General features: G+C 38.8%; 1 protein-coding gene across 2 annotated transcripts in view; it reads right to left on the bottom strand.

Annotated features, from left to right (window-relative positions):
• Positions 1-9,445: 9,445 nt before the first annotated feature.
• Positions 9,446-15,658, bottom strand: part of SLC12A2 (solute carrier family 12 member 2) — a 38,796-nt gene continuing 32,583 nt past the window's right edge. For both annotated transcript variants that reach the window (XM_017735487.1, XM_017735488.1), the window contains 3 exons: positions 14,013-14,148; positions 13,209-13,276; positions 9,446-12,483 (listed from right to left, as the gene is read on the bottom strand). In XM_017735487.1, coding sequence (XP_017590976.1) covers positions 12,348-12,483; positions 13,209-13,276; positions 14,013-14,148 — 340 coding nt within the window. In that variant the 3' untranslated portion in view covers positions 9,446-12,347. The remainder of the gene's footprint in view (positions 12,484-13,208; positions 13,277-14,012; positions 14,149-15,658) is intronic.

Raw genomic sequence — 15,658 nt, 5'->3', positions numbered from 1 at the left:
CATTTCATGCCTAAGATAAAATCCTTGGTCTCCATTGTGACTGTTCATGTGTTTGACACCAAATTGCTACAGCAGAGATGGGAAATAACTTCTTTGCTCCTGCAGAGTTACAGAACTGGTGGAGGAGGTGGTTTCTCACATGTTCCAAGAAGCCAAACACACGTCAGCATGGGTGGTCGCAGAGAAGTCTGACGTGTGTATTTAGGCACCGTTTTAGCACGAGCCAGGCCTCTCCTCCCTGATTGGGCTTGTCAAGAATGAGGTTTTTACCCAATTCCTGTGAAAATGTCAGGAAAAATATGACCCTCTCTAACACTGTCTTTTTTGTGTTAGCAAGTCAGGCGTTACTTTATTCTTGGCCAACGTTTATGAGTGCGGTTGTCAAATTTTCAGCCTCCACACTGAAGTCGATGTGAAGCTGTTTCACTCATTTATATATTTTTTGCAAACAAAGAAATTATTGTTGGTTCTAAACTACATAATTCTCTTCATTAATTAGTGTTCTCGCCTCTGTTGGTTATTGATTTCTCGCTCTTCATGCTAATTTGGCCCACATTTTTAGTCCGTTTATCATCTTTTTCTCAAACAGGGAGTCTCCAACCTTCCAGGCCTTCATCTCCTCTGTATCTTCCAGTTACTCCAACGTCCTTGAAGTGCCATGAATTTAAGATCCCGGATGTCCCATCTTCAACTCCCTTTGGCTTTGTTTATTGAAGCTTGTCAGGGTTAGTTTTAGCAAAATTAAGTTTTCAGTGATGTAATGATCAAAGGAACAGTAAGAGTCTGTGAAGAAACCCAGCTAGTGCTGGGTTTGCTTGCAATTAATTAAAACAACTAATTAAAAATTAGTCAGGAAAGTGATAGCATTTCCATTTCTACTGGGGAAAACCAGATCTGGACACAAAGAATACTAGCAGGAGCAGCTCTTGGTGTGCCATCCCTTCAGTGCCTCAAAAAGTACTTGTTACACAGGCAGGGAGGTTTTTTGGTAAATTTTAAAATCCTGTGATTAAACATGTTTTTACACAAGGTAAATATGCAATACTTTTCTGCAGTTTTGTCCAATTCTGAAATTTCTATATTGCTCATATACTTACAGAAATATTTGGTATTACTATGCTTCAACCTCTAGAACTACTTGCACAATGTAGACTCAAAAAAACCTTGGCAGTTGCCACTAAGATTTGCCCCTGGGCAAGATTACTAAGAAGCTGCCAAAAAAACCACATTCAAAACCAAAACAACATGAATATGCACATGGCTAGACAGACACTCCCTCTTCTCTGCAATGATGAGAACAATTGAATTGCTGTCACCACTACACCTGAATTCTGGAAGTACTTAGAATTTTCAGCCAAATCACCAAACTCACAGCTGAAAATCTTCTGTGTTCCCAAGGCCTGGCCTGTGGTTTTGAATCCAAAGAATAAATATGCATTCAAGAAAACAGGACCTGACCTCCAGCTTACTTACTTAGCAAAAATAATTCATTATGTACCTAAGCAAGGGAAATGCAAGGGCCTTCCTGAGTTCTGTAAAATAATTTTCGTATCTCTAGGCCTTGCTGTTCTTCATGTGGAGAGAGCCCCACACAGGATGGGGAGGGGGAATATCAAATAACCATCTGACCATAACATTCAATGAACATTTAATTCTTTTGAAAAACATTAGCTTTAAGTTAAAAGTCAACGCACAGAGCAGCCAGAACACCCAAAGACACACGTTTCACTGTTAAATTCTTAAAATTCAGAAATAAAGGCAGTTTTGAGCATGTGAGGTAAACACTGGCAGGCACAAATTGCCTGAGTCAGGTGTAAACATATAACATCAAGGGGGGAAAGTTGTGTGGTACAAATACAACACACCTGGTGTTCTATAATTAGATAGGAAGCTTAGATCACAATTTTGTGCACATATTTTTACCCGAGTGTATGTACAGCCACAGAGAAGCAATGTCAAGAAGCAATCAGATCTGGTAATTTTGAGATAAACTCTGGCAAAATCCAGCAATTCCTACCTCTTCCAAATGGGCTTTTAAAATTTTGTAGCCTTCATATTTTATGCTTAATTTCTTAAAATTAAGATTAAAATGCCAGCAGCAGTGTCCTGCTGTTGAATCCTTCACATCTAAGCTGTTCTCATTTCCAGGCTCTAGTTTTATGGATAACCACAATCTTCAGGTCTAGAATGAAGTCTGCAGTCCCATACCATCTAATAATCACAGAGTTCCTTTCCCCCCACATTTAAATTGCTCATAAATTATGCAAACACTAGTTTAACAATTTCTGTTTCACAGTTTTACGTTTCCTTTATGCTGTAAAATGACAGCCAGTGTTTGGCTGGATGCCTTCTTTTCATGGCATTGTTTCAAATACACAGCTGGGAGACTGAAAACCCATAGTTAAGAATCAAGATTCAGCTTGAAATGCCTGCCATGAAATTTATCAGTTGTCTTACGGAGCTTAGGTAAGATAAATTAAAACCAAGAAAACCAACAACTGCACTATTTTTAAGGCCAAACTCACTACTGAGATACCTCAGCTCTCTGTCCTTCAATCTTGATCAGTAAGGTCACCAGTCACACCTCTGCAAAGTGCAGTGTGTTTCTCCACAGGCCTCTGAAGTTTGTGTTAAAGCCCTTTTCTGAATCACTCATTGAATCCTTGGTCACACACAGTATTTTAGGCTTTTTTTATTTCAGTATGCCTAAAACTCAGTGAAATCCTTACATTGTGTACTATTTTTACCCAGCCCAAGCACAGAGTGATGGTCTCAAATAGCTGCTCTTGAATTAGAGCTGAGCTCCACTGGGACGGCTCCTGGTAGAGCTCATCTATTAATATCACCCCATGGAAAATACCAACTATAGCAGACCGGCTGTTAACTAAATGGATTAAAATTCCGCTTCTTTCTTATCACATGCTGCAAAGAAATGCTATTTCTAAGTGTTCCACAGAATAATGAGATCCATCCAGTCCCAAAACAGCTGTTTTTTTGGCTAAGCAGCAGCTGTCAGGGAATCCAGCTTTGAAGCCAAGATGGAAGTAGAAGGCAACTGTTTGAAAATAAATTTTTATTGTTATGAGCAACTTCTCGGCTGCTGAGGACACAGATGTAAATTTTATAAATGCATGCACACTTCAAAATACAGGAGTTTGTGGAATATGGAGGTAATCAGAGATGACTCTTTTTTCCTTCTGGATGAACTGAGTTACACCCAGCACTTCCTCAGCCTAAACCTCCTTTCCCATGAAAAGGGGCCACACTTGCTTCAGGCAGCACTGAGCAGAACGTGATTAAATGGCCTGAACTGGCTCCTGTGTTTGTGTTTGGCGTCCTGGCTGCTCCTGTGTGTTCCCCAGATTCTTCCAGTGAGAGGAAAACTGAGCTGCCCTTCATCAGGACACGTGCTCCTAAGGAAAGTGCAGTCCAGAGGAAGTGCCCAAGGGAAACAAACCACAGAAACCAAACCTTGGATGGAGCACCAGCAAAGCAAGTGCTTGAAAAGATCTTGTTCCCTTAAAGTTACACGCAATGGCCATGAAAACATTGCTGCTGAGAAGACCAGAAAAACCAGCAAGAGACAACATGAAAAGGGCATCAAATATAGATAAAACTTGGCACGGATAATAAAAACAAACAAACGAACGAATGAACAAACACAAACAACAAACACATCCTTTGTGGAAATAAGTGATTTTTTAATATTTCTGAAATTTGAACACAGACAGAAAATGTGGTCATGCCTATTTATCCACAGAATATGCAAAAATGTTATACTCACAGTGCCAGATCGGCCTTCCCTATTGTTCAGACAATACTTTCCAAAATGAATAAAATAGAAATTTCTTCTATATGTGAGAAGAAACTCAATTCTCACAGTTCTTTGTCTCCAGACTAAATACTAAAAGTATTTATGTATCATATAAATACTTCTTTTTGTGAAATAACCATCACCTTCCTAGGAAAGCTCCTTAGATTTGCTTTGTTAGTTTTGCTACTTATTTAAAAAAAAACCCAAAACTTTTTTTCTTAATTTTTCACTTTCAGCCATCCAGTAGCATACAAAGAACTGTGCATTCAGGTGTAGAATGCAGCCTGCACCAAACAAACTGGTTATGGGAGCAACCAAGAGCAAATGTTCTGAAGTGACCCAGAGAAAAACCGAGATTTGTTAAAAATCAAAAGGAGGCAGAATCCAGAATATGGTCCACACAAGCTGTCAAAACCCCAAATTTTCAATGATGCAAGTAATATCAAGCATTCCATAACTAAATGATTTATGAAAATTGTTTATTGAAAAAAAAAAGAAAAACACAAAAAACAGTGAGAAAAAAAAAAGGCAAAACACTTTGATCCCTTCTATAGTACAAAGTTCTTTTTAGAAAAAAAATTCAGTATGCACAGAAGGCATTCATACACCCTTCTTGTCCTCCTGTGTATTTCCTTACAATACTTTTGATGTCCTCTCCAAAGCAGAGCTCAGAACCACAGGATCTCATTCACAGGGATTCATCTTCTGCCAGTTCACTCCACCAGATCAGTTCACAGCTACTCTTGTGGCAGACACATAAATTTTCACGACTCTCAGCTCCTAAGCCAAGACATGAGATGCCTCCAGCATTTTTGCAGGTGACCTTATATTCCCTTCTGTTCTGACAAGAGCATTTAAGTGCCTTAAGTGTTAAGAAACAGAAATATTTCTGTTCCTTAATCAAACGAAAAACCTCCCAGAAAACTGCAGCCTATCCCCCAATAACTGTTTTCAAGTGGCTCACCTGGAGGACAAACAGCACAAAACTCCAGAACCTGACAGACAATGCGACCTGACCAGCCCCACTTTTATTACTCCCACCACAAAAACCTGAATTCTTAGGAGGAACCTTGTTATTCCTTCAAGCTCCACATACCATAGGCCAGTTTCAAAGGTCTGCGCATATATTGCAGTGAAGCCAGTGAAACTGCACATCTTTTCCTGCTTTTGTTTAGATTTGGGAAGTATCTTGCCTTGTGCTCAGGGACTGAAGGAACAAGCCGTTGTAAGTATTTGATTTTTCTTTATCAGGAATCATTAATTATCCCACAACACAGGGATGTTTTAAAGTAGATTACAAAGAGTCATTTTAAAGTGTTATTTTAAATTAATTACTAAAAATTTAAAGTGTTTCCCCTTAAAGGGAAGAGAAAGTATTTCAGTATTAGCTGCAAAACCCCGAAAACCGGATTTGAGCTGCATTCTACCACTAAGTTGTTTCCTGGAATAAAAGCTGCCACAGAATATGGTTAATTACTATCAGAACAAGGACAAAACTACCAACGCAGAGCTTGCTGCCCTTTATTTAGAGACTGACTACATGTAGTCAAAGCTACAGTAGGAGAAGATGGTTTTTATTACTGACCTTGTCTAATTCTGGGATAGTGAAAATGTCTTGACTGTGATGCATTTGGAGTGATGGCACATGGATACATTTTCAAAGACAAATTAATGCTGGAATGTTTTGTGTCCGGGGCAGAATGGGTTTTCTAGAATGACTGAGGGTTTGAGGGTTGGCCAACAGGATGGAAAAAGTGAGATCTGTGTTCTGACTAGAGGAAATCATAACCTTGCACTTCCAAGTCTCAGCTGAGAATCAAGTCTCATTTTTCTAGATTCTTGCAAACATGGCAAGAACATGAAAGCTACCCCCAAGCCCTGCAGTACAATGAAAATAAAAAAATCATGAATAAAGAGTGCTCAGTAAGGTTTGTCATATATTTGCCAAAGGCTGAACTTTTCTCATAAATCCTGTCATGCCTGAATTACTGCTATTACTGCTTGAAGGGTACAGTGAGATTTTAATGAGAACAAAGACCCTTAGCAACGCTCCATAAAATGAAATCTGTGTGAGGTTAGCCAAAATCCCACGTGAAAGCCCACACTAGTGTGTGGTTAGCCTTGGTTTCACCTGTTAATTCTGCAAATAGCTGTCCTTGGTTGACTCTGCAGAGTGCTGTTTGCTCCTCTTAGCAGGCACTGTGCTTTCACCTGCCATGATGTCCAGGTGCTTAAACTGCAAGCTTAAATTTTGTGCTGATATTTTTGCACCTTATCGAATGGTTTTGATTCCACTTTTATTCAGCCCTGCTGTTCATCAGAGTTGCATTAAATTACCCTTAGGGTTTATAAAATACTCAGGCTAAGAGTGGATTATCTGGCACATTCTCTTGTACAGGTGTCCCACCCCTTGCTCAATGTGTTATTTTATTTAATACTACTCTCTATGTTTTTGTGTGTAATTGGTAACAGCAGTACAATGGAATAGTTCAAGAGTCCCTGTAATTTGCAAACGACCCAGCCAGGCAGCTTGGTTTGAAAAAATGAGTAACCTCACAGGGCTGGGAGTGAGGATATTTCAAGGCTAATCCCAGCTCTCTAATTTTCAGACAGAGCCTGTGGAAATCCTTTGCTTGTGACTGACTCCATATTACCATCTGTTTTGTAGAGACAAATTTAATTGCAGAGAGATGTTCCAAGATTTAGTAGCTGTAAAACTGTTCAACAGAGTGATAAAGTTATTTGCAAGGTAAATTAACTTGAAATTGTCCACACTATTCAGTTTCCTTCACTACTTTACACAGCCAGTACCTGAATACTTAGGGATGACACAAGGCTTTTTGGTTTTTGTCCACCTCCCACCTGTGTAGCTGAAATTGGCAGACACTTGTCTTGTTGTTACTTATGAAGCAAAAGTACCTTATTGGAATGGTACTGATCACTCTGAAACTAGACGGGATATGCCAGTGTGTTCTCTTTTCTGACATCTGTCTGCCTGCAGCGTTTCTCCTGCTAAGGTTAACACAGCTGGAAAGAGCCACTGAGACAAGCAAGCATCACCCAATGTGCTATGAAATGGTTACTCGGTGGTAAAAAGGCTGTTTGAACTCATCAGGCAGCATCTGCTTGGAGATTCCTGCATCCCTTTGGAGCAAAAACACAGTATATTCTCCCACAGGGCCTGGTGGAATTAATAATAAACTCTTCTCCAATCCAGTCACAATTATGAAAAAATATATGCAAAACAATGTTATTATGCTGATATTTTTTGTGCATTCAAAGTACTAAGTCGTTTAATCAATGAAAATAATGGAACAGTCCAGGAGTACATTTGACAGTGCAGCTTCAGGCATTCCATGAAATGTTGAAAGGCAGTGGTGCCACCTGGTGATACAATTTTAGCTGGAATTCCTAGAAAACTGTACAGGAATAGGATTTCCCTCACTAAAAATGATGCTCGTTAGCAGGAGTTTTATTATCGCTGTGGATGGGACTGAGGGGCTACGAAGGGGATGTACCTGGACATGGAACTTCACGCTGGAGTTTGTTTGGGCTACAGCTCAGCAGGGTCAGTTTTCCCCAGATCCCAGGGAGCAGGACTGTGAGGTAAATCTCCCACAGCCAGGGGCTACTGCCATTAGATTACTGTGAACAGGGGTGAGAGGGCTGTGAAGGGCACAAGACAGGGTGCTTTACTCGTATTTTTATATCAGTATTAGCAAGGCAGAGCAGGCTGACATTTCCCTGCAGGCCTTTGCTGTTGCTCGCTGTAGACTGGCTCACTACTGAGAGATCTTTAGGGTAGGACGGGTTAAAAAGTTTAATTCAGCACAAGCTGACAGCTTAGATCCTGAGGAATTCCCTTTCCCTCCTCCCTGTTGTGTGGTGAGGTGCAGATAAAAACCTGTCTGTGCAGGCTGGGGGCAGGAGGGTGGCAGGAGGGCGGCAGAGGGCAGGGTGCAGACAGGGTTCCTGGAGATACAAAGCCAATGTTTTCTGGAAGAGACAGCAGGCAGATCAAGGGGGAGAGCGACAAAGAAGCTGTTCTCAGGTTCTTTTTCCTGCTCTCACTTCAGTAAGAACGGGGATGTAAGAACCCAGCATAGGCTCGCCTTGGTAAATTCTGCTCGTGCAGCTGTCAGCAAGCCCAGAGGATTCAGCCTGAAGGATGGAGCACAGCCTGTCAGCACCAGATGCACCTCTGGCCGTAGGAAACCTCTTCAAGAAAAGCACCTTCCTGCTTGCCTTTGGAGAATGTGCCTGCCACTGCTTCACCATTTACTCATTCCATGTTAACACTCAAAGCTGTGGACCAGCTTGCATCTCTCTGTCCTGAACGCAGGCAGTGGCCTCCATCAACCTAATCCAGCGCCTTAACCCTGGAAACATGTTTTGCACCAAGCTGCCAAAAGGCAGAATAGCAGGAAGGATTTGATGGTGCTCCGCTTGCTGCCTGGGTGGTCTCAGTGACCTGAAGCCTGGCTCCCACCCCAGCTGGGCACAAACCAGGTTTTAGGATTTACAGGACCCCACAAGAGGTTATGTGAGAAGTGTAATTAGACTGGTGAAGAACAAGCACAAAGGTGAGGGGTGTCCTGCTTCCCTCTTTTAAAACAAAATCACAGCAGTCACTCTCTGCAGCGTGAGCCTTCATTCTCTGTAAATTGGTGAAATTTACCTAGATCAAATCCCCCGTTTTTAGCTACAAACACATACTTGAAGTCACTAGTGTATGAATTCAGCTCAAGGTGATGTCATGGTTCAGATCCACTTCTTCACACTTCTCCAGCAAACAGGACTATCTAGAAAAAGCTGCTACAAACCTTCTCTGCCTCTCTACAGAATAAACCAGGGTAGAGCCAATGCCATGGGAGCTGGCAGTGTATTTTTAACAATCTTTCCCTTTCCAGTGGCCTCCAAACCTTACTCCTAAAGCCTTGATTTAAACACTACTAACAACAGATATGCAGAAGAGCTCTGAATGTAGCAGAGATTAAATACCACAACTGATGAGGTTAGTAAGTTTTACAGTCATTCTAAGTAAGGTTTTAATGACAGAACTCGCCCTTATTGTCATGCTTTTAAAGTTGTTTTCAGTATTTTTTAGTTGAGTGTACATTAGTACAACTCAGTAAGGTCAAATACGTCTTGCTTACAAGCAACTTTGCAACAGTTTGGGAAGTTACTTTCCCAACATATTTCATGTTTGCACGTCCCTATTTTAATGGGAGAAAGAGGAGCTAAGACAGTCCTTCGTATTCAGGGGCAAAATGAATTGGAACAGATTTTCAGACACTACCATTGCAGCTGAGACCCACCATGGGCTGAGGATGGGTCTGTGCCGTCTGGCAAGTCATGGCAAATTTTACAAGCGTAAAGCACTGCTATTTTTACCCTACTAGAGGCAAAATTTCTCCCCAAGAAGCAACATGGTTTCGGTCACCAGACACATGAATGCCTTTCAGTTCCACTGGTCCTGCACAAATTCCACTACAAAGGTAATTATCAGATGGATGCAATAAGTATACTGATGTCAGGAACCAAATTCAGCATTAACATGCTGTTTTATGAACATTATTCCCTTCCCACCACCAAAAGAAAAAAAAAAAAAGGCATTGTTAGACAAGAGAGTTGTATTGAATTCACTTCTTTTATTGCAGTGACATCCCCCTGATACAAAGTATTAACTGCAATAATTACGTTAAAACATTAGAAAAGCATTTGTGTGGGACAGTTACAGTACAGTGTCAAATCTTACATCTTCAAGTGGGCCACAACCCACTAACGCTCAAATCTTTTAAATTATTTTTAGTTATTTTTTTAAATATCTAATGTCAGAAAAAAAACATATAAAAAGAATGTATGTAAAAGGAAACCTAAATACAAGCGAACAAATAAATAATTTGATTTTCACCAGCTATTACTGTCTCTCTAAACCCACATGAAGGAACCTAATCTATAAGAAGTTATGAATTGCCATGTGTGTTTTAATTTTTCATGTCATTAATATGATTGGAACGTAAGTAAATTTGGCGTCAAAATCAAAGCAGGAGTTGGAGCGACCGCCACTGACTGACATCTGTTGCAGACAATTACCATTAACTGTTCAAATTTAAGTGAGCAAATAATCTTGGAACTTGCCCTCATGCCTAGCATTAGTGGACTCCTGAGAGTGCAGGTGAAAAGCATCCTACGGTATTTCACAGACATGACCTTAACTATCCCCATATGCATATTTAGATATACTTTATATAATTTTATACACATATATGCATGTATACACACACACTTCATTTGGTTTCTGTGTTGTGTTACAGATCACAAGCAATGGTTTCCTGAATGGGCAAATAAACCTTTTTAAATAAGTGTACCTGTGCATGTTTTTTGTTTTTTTTCTTTTTTTAAGATAGCAGCACTAAATCCATGCCATACTGTCCATCTGCTCAAAAGAATGTAACCCACAAAAAGAAGGAGAAACGTGGCAATGATTCCATATTACCAATGTGACAACCTTATCCCCTGCAAAACACTGTAAAACCTGTGATATTTATTTATGTTGGTAAGTTTGATCCACATCCCCTCACCTGGAAGGAAACAGCACTTTGACCCCACACTGTCTTGTCTTACAATGCTTTACCATAACAAGCTGGGTTCATGCTGGCATCAGTTATCTCACACTTAGCAGCAAGACATGCATGTTTGTTTTTCTTAAAAAGTGAAATGATTCCATAGTCTCAAATCCAATTGACAGAAACAGCAAAAAAAGGAAAAAAAAAAAAAAAAAAAAAAGGGATTTTTCGCAGTTTACCAAGAACTTGACAACAGTGTACACTGCACAGTGTATTTTTTTCTTTAATCACAAGAAGCTGAAGCTCCACCTTGACACACAATGATTATACTTTGTCCTTCAAGAGGAACAGTTACATTTCAATTTGATCCTGTATTTAGCAAAACAAACAAAAAAAAAACCACCAACCAAACCCCAAAAAACCCCCAAACAAACCAAACAACAACAACAAAAAAAACCCCAAAAAACCTTTTCTGTGCATCCTTAAATGAAAAGTCACTCACCCACTGGTAAACTGATCCAGTAGCATGTCCAATATCAAAAGCTTGTGAAATGTTTTTAGGCAATCCTTTCTATCCAAAAAATATTAGGAATTTAAAAAACAGTTCACATTACTAACCTTTATACAAAGGCTCAAGTGAAATTTCTTTTGCAGGTGTTCAGAGTACTAAATTATGAAGTTTCCAAAATATACAGTGAAAGGGCACACAAGACTGGCAGTTTCTTTATTGAACATAGAAAATGTATAAAGTAGGATGTATGGAATAGATCAAAATTGCTAGACGATCAAACCTGAGTATTATTTAATAAGACTAAATTCATCTTCTGACAAGTGAATGAATTGACCTAAAAACATCTCCCCTAAGAACTTAGTGGTCCGTTTAACCATTTGTTGAAAAATGCGAGAGAACTGCAGCTTTTACATTTCATACTGGATAGCACAATTCCACATAGTGTTTACTGTTTTCTGTTAGATAGCATCACATTGCTTATATATTATCCCCATTCAAGCCTTAAGTCGAGTTTTGTTTCAGAAATAAGTTGAAAAGTGACACTAAAACATAAGAGGCCAAGAACTAGGACAGGTCTTTTATTTTCTTCCCATCTGTATTAAGATGGAAAGCTTCAGACAGGAAGATGAGCTTGATTTCACAGCAGAGCTAAGCCTAAGAGAATACTACCCTCTGCCAAGGTAGATAAAATTCGCTGTCTCAGACTACTGCCAAAGTAGTACACATCATCAAATCAGAAAAAGAACTCTCTCTACAAGCAGAATTAGTTTTATTTTAACTGTGAAAAACCTTAGTGACAGTAACATCAGGGATGTGCTCTAGTTCAACTGACCTGCCCCAATTCTCACCTTTAAATCTAACAGATATAAAAATAAAAAAGAACAAACAGAAACAAAACCTTTCTGACGATAGAAAACATACAGTACTAAGAACTAATAGCTCAATGGAAGACTGAAAAGCAGCATTCATTTTTATTGTAATATGGAATAGACTAAAAACTAAAGGAAGTCTGATCTAAACTCTTAGTTGAAGGCAGATTTTGACATTCTATATAAATTTACAAAACAGGATGTATGGGTGAGATTTGGTTAATTTTAAAAGGCACCTCAAGGCTAAAAGGCTTTTATAAATCTATAATCCTTTCATTGATCAAAAATACAACATTTTATTGCTGCTATTCAAATAGCAAACAAAAAGCTTGTCTTGTTCTTCAGTCTAACAAGGAATCCTCCCCCATTAAGCAAGATTAAATTACAGAAAATATAGAATAAAACTGAAGATGTCACAACTTTAGAAATACAGTGACTTTCCTTGTGTGCTTTCAAGTCAGTGAAATAGTGAAAGAAGAGTCACTTTTTGCCTTTGTGATGTTAATGAACTATAGACCACACCAGTCACTCTCCCCTGGGCACTGCAGTACCATTTCATCACAGCTGTGCCATGCTCAGTGCTCTTAGGAATAGAAGGTGAGAACACTCTGATGATTCCCACGAACCAGAAGAATGGGTGGCAGATCTTTAGAGAGGACTTCCAGCCAGGCCATGTACAGAGCGCTCGACACTGCCCCTTTCCTCGCCACTGGCAAGCTCCTGCAAGCAACAAGGGAAACAACATTCACTGATCAGAAAAACCTGGCCAGGTACAAGTCAGATCATAAAAAGTATGACAGATGATTCTGGAAAGATCTAAATATTAAGGCAAATTTCCTAACCTTTCTAATTTACTTCTTCCTCCCCCTCAGAATTCATGAGTTGAGAGTTTGTATCTTAAAACATCACAGGCCTTTACACCTATTTCCCCTCCCTTTTGGCCTGTCACCACCATTTAATATTCATGCATCTTCATGCAGAATCCTCCTCAGCTGAGAACAGCCTCTTGAAAGACTTTCCAAGATTTTAAAATACAATCTGCCTGCTGCTTGTTCACATCAAAAGCAATTAAAAAAAAAAAAAAAGTGAGCAAGGTAACAACTTCACTTTATCTAGAGAGATCTCCTAGAAAAGGAAATCAAAGGAAGGACTTCAGGAAGAGGGGAATAACTGCACAGGAGTAGAAAGAATGTGAGAATCCTGAACTGCACCACAAATGTGGAGGTGATCAACTAAAGCAGCACAGTCAAAAGCACAACACTAATAACGACATTTTTTGTTCAGCATTTTTTAACAAATAAATACTGTCAGCACTGAAATCTTGAGTATTTCTACAGTTCAGTGCCAAGGCAAAGGCTTGTTCCTGATCTGTATTTAGATTTGTGTTTCAAATTACAGCTCCATACCAATTTGGGTAACACCACAAATCCAAATAATTCACTTACATGACAATTATGTTAGCTGTACTTGAATGTTCTTTCAGCAACTCGTTTAGCCTAATCTGTCGGTAAGTCTGTAAATAAAAGGAAACTTGTTAGGAACAGCTTTTATGTAAAAACTACAGGAAGTTTGTTAAAAAATTAAAAAAAAAAAAAAAGAAAACAAGTATGACCAACTGGAATGAGTAATTAATAAAAAGCAGGTACTTCCACCTCAGTGTGGAAACTCATTCTTCATTACCAAAAAACCTATGGTTGTAAGGTTGGGAAGAAAGAAAGCAGCAAGCTTAAAACGCAAGTAAGGCAAGTGCTACCCTGTTACAGGATGCCATTTATTTTCTCCTCCAGAGAAACACCTGAGAAGAAATACTTCTCACGTCTCTCTGGTGCACAATAGCCCAGGAAAGATGTCAAACCTTCAACTGTTCCTTTGCACCACAAAGTGTTGTTTGGTTTTGGTGGTGTTTTTTAAAAACAATGAAACAAACACCATTAGCTTGGTCAAAAAACCAAAAAAAACCAACAAAAAAAGAGAGAGTCACAAATACCTGGATACAGACTAAATTATTCTAAACTAACTGCTAAAATACTGTAGGAAAGCAGTCTGGCCTCTGCTCATACCCAAATGCAGAACCTTTTTTGCTTTTGTGAACCATCTAAATGGTTTTGGATGCTGCTTTTTATCTGCTATTCACAAAAACTGCTATGGAATAGAGAGAAAAACAAGAATTAACTCACTGATATCACAACCACAAATGTAGTAGAGAGAAGGAAGTTTTAACTGACTTAACACTCTAAAGAAAACAGAACCTTTGTTTTGTAAAGCTCAAGCTCATTATCTGTTATCCTCCATGGTTCATCCTCCTTCATTTTATCTGCAACCTCCTGTTCTTTATCATCCTCATGAAGTCGGAAGGGCTCTATCATTTCCTCAAAAGCTGCAATACTGGAGGATTAAGTAAACAAGCATTAGAGCAGATATGAGTCTCGATGTCAAAAATTATTTTCACAGTATGAGAAATTAGGTTTTATTGCTATGTAAAAATAAACTGAAGGGTTTTTTTCCCTGCCTGTTGCACTTAGAATGTCAAATCAGTTCTTTGCATATACACTGTGATTCAGCAAACAATTCACCACACAACTGAAGTTCAACTCAGTTCAACAATTTCCTTCTAATTTTAAAAGCTGTACAGTACTACCCTTAAAAAATGGGATAGTAACTAGGAGCAGCTTATTCAGAACTAACTTTGAAAGAAGGGCAGTTTACATGTTACACTAAAAAGCAGCTATCAAGTCTCATGCTATTGCTTTTAGGATTCTGGCTTTGATCTTTTTATTTTGCTTCTTTTATCTCTTTCCAGTACAGGCCAGGAGCCACATTCAAATGAAAAAAAACCACAGAGATCTAACTTAGTCTTCCTGTTGCGCTTGCAAGAATATCAATACTTTGAATTTACCAGAACTTTAGAGCAAGAACTTCAGAATAAAACCTTCTGAAGATCAAGGAGGATTAATTTCTACTACAAAGAACAACTCTCATCACCCTACTTTTCCACCTACATTTCCTCCAGGAAATACCCACATTACGAACAAAACATCTTTGCATCTACCCTTGGTGGACTTTTACTGTACAATGAGTTCACTGTAATCAAAAGAAAGAAAACAAATGTGATCTGTGGCTGAGCAAAAAGGAGACCTATTAATAATATTACATTATTATACAGCACACCAAATATTAAAAATTAATCTTCCTCCACTTGGTTTTCAGCTACTGTTACCTAATACCTAAACAGTATTTAGAAATATTTTAAGGAAAACTATTTAAAAGGGTATAAAAGAACTCATAGTAACGTTTAGGATTTAGGCAAGTTCTAAAGTAACATTTCTCAATTTCCACAGCACATCAAGACTTTCATATACATGCACAACCATATAAAAGGTATTTTTACAACTTCAGCATACTCAAGAAGGCCTGAGGGGAAAGGGAGATAATGGGAAAGGAGGGTATTTTTAGGTCATACATATTCTGTTATAAATTTGTGCTGAAAGCCATCTAAGATTAATGCTTTTTTGGACTTGGAAGTAAGAAATATCATCTGTATGATAATTCCTGTGTACATTAACTGTCAAAGCAATTTAAAAAAGGAAAAAATAAAGAAAGAAACCCAGATCAGGCTATTTCAAGACCAAGCTTTGTTACACTAAACTAAGACTCTAAACGAGACTTAAACCATTAAAGTTTTGGTGAGCGCTCTTTTTAAAGAGGACTCCTCCAGAAAACGTGGGGGTTTTTTTAACCTTAGTTCTTCTGAATTTAGTACTACAGTGTAAGAACCAGAGATTCAAAAAAATACAGATTTCTATATTCTTGGACATGGGAGTTATTAATCAGTTTCCTGCATTTTTGTGAAACGCTGGATGTCACAAGAACTTTTGTACCATAACCTATGTAGGAA

The sequence above is a fragment of the Corvus brachyrhynchos genome, unplaced genomic scaffold, assembly GCF_000691975.1.
Source record: "Corvus brachyrhynchos isolate BGI_N302 unplaced genomic scaffold, ASM69197v1 scaffold325, whole genome shotgun sequence".
NCBI lineage: Eukaryota > Metazoa > Chordata > Aves > Passeriformes > Corvidae > Corvus > Corvus brachyrhynchos.
This window is presented reverse-complemented; position numbering and strand designations above follow the sequence as displayed.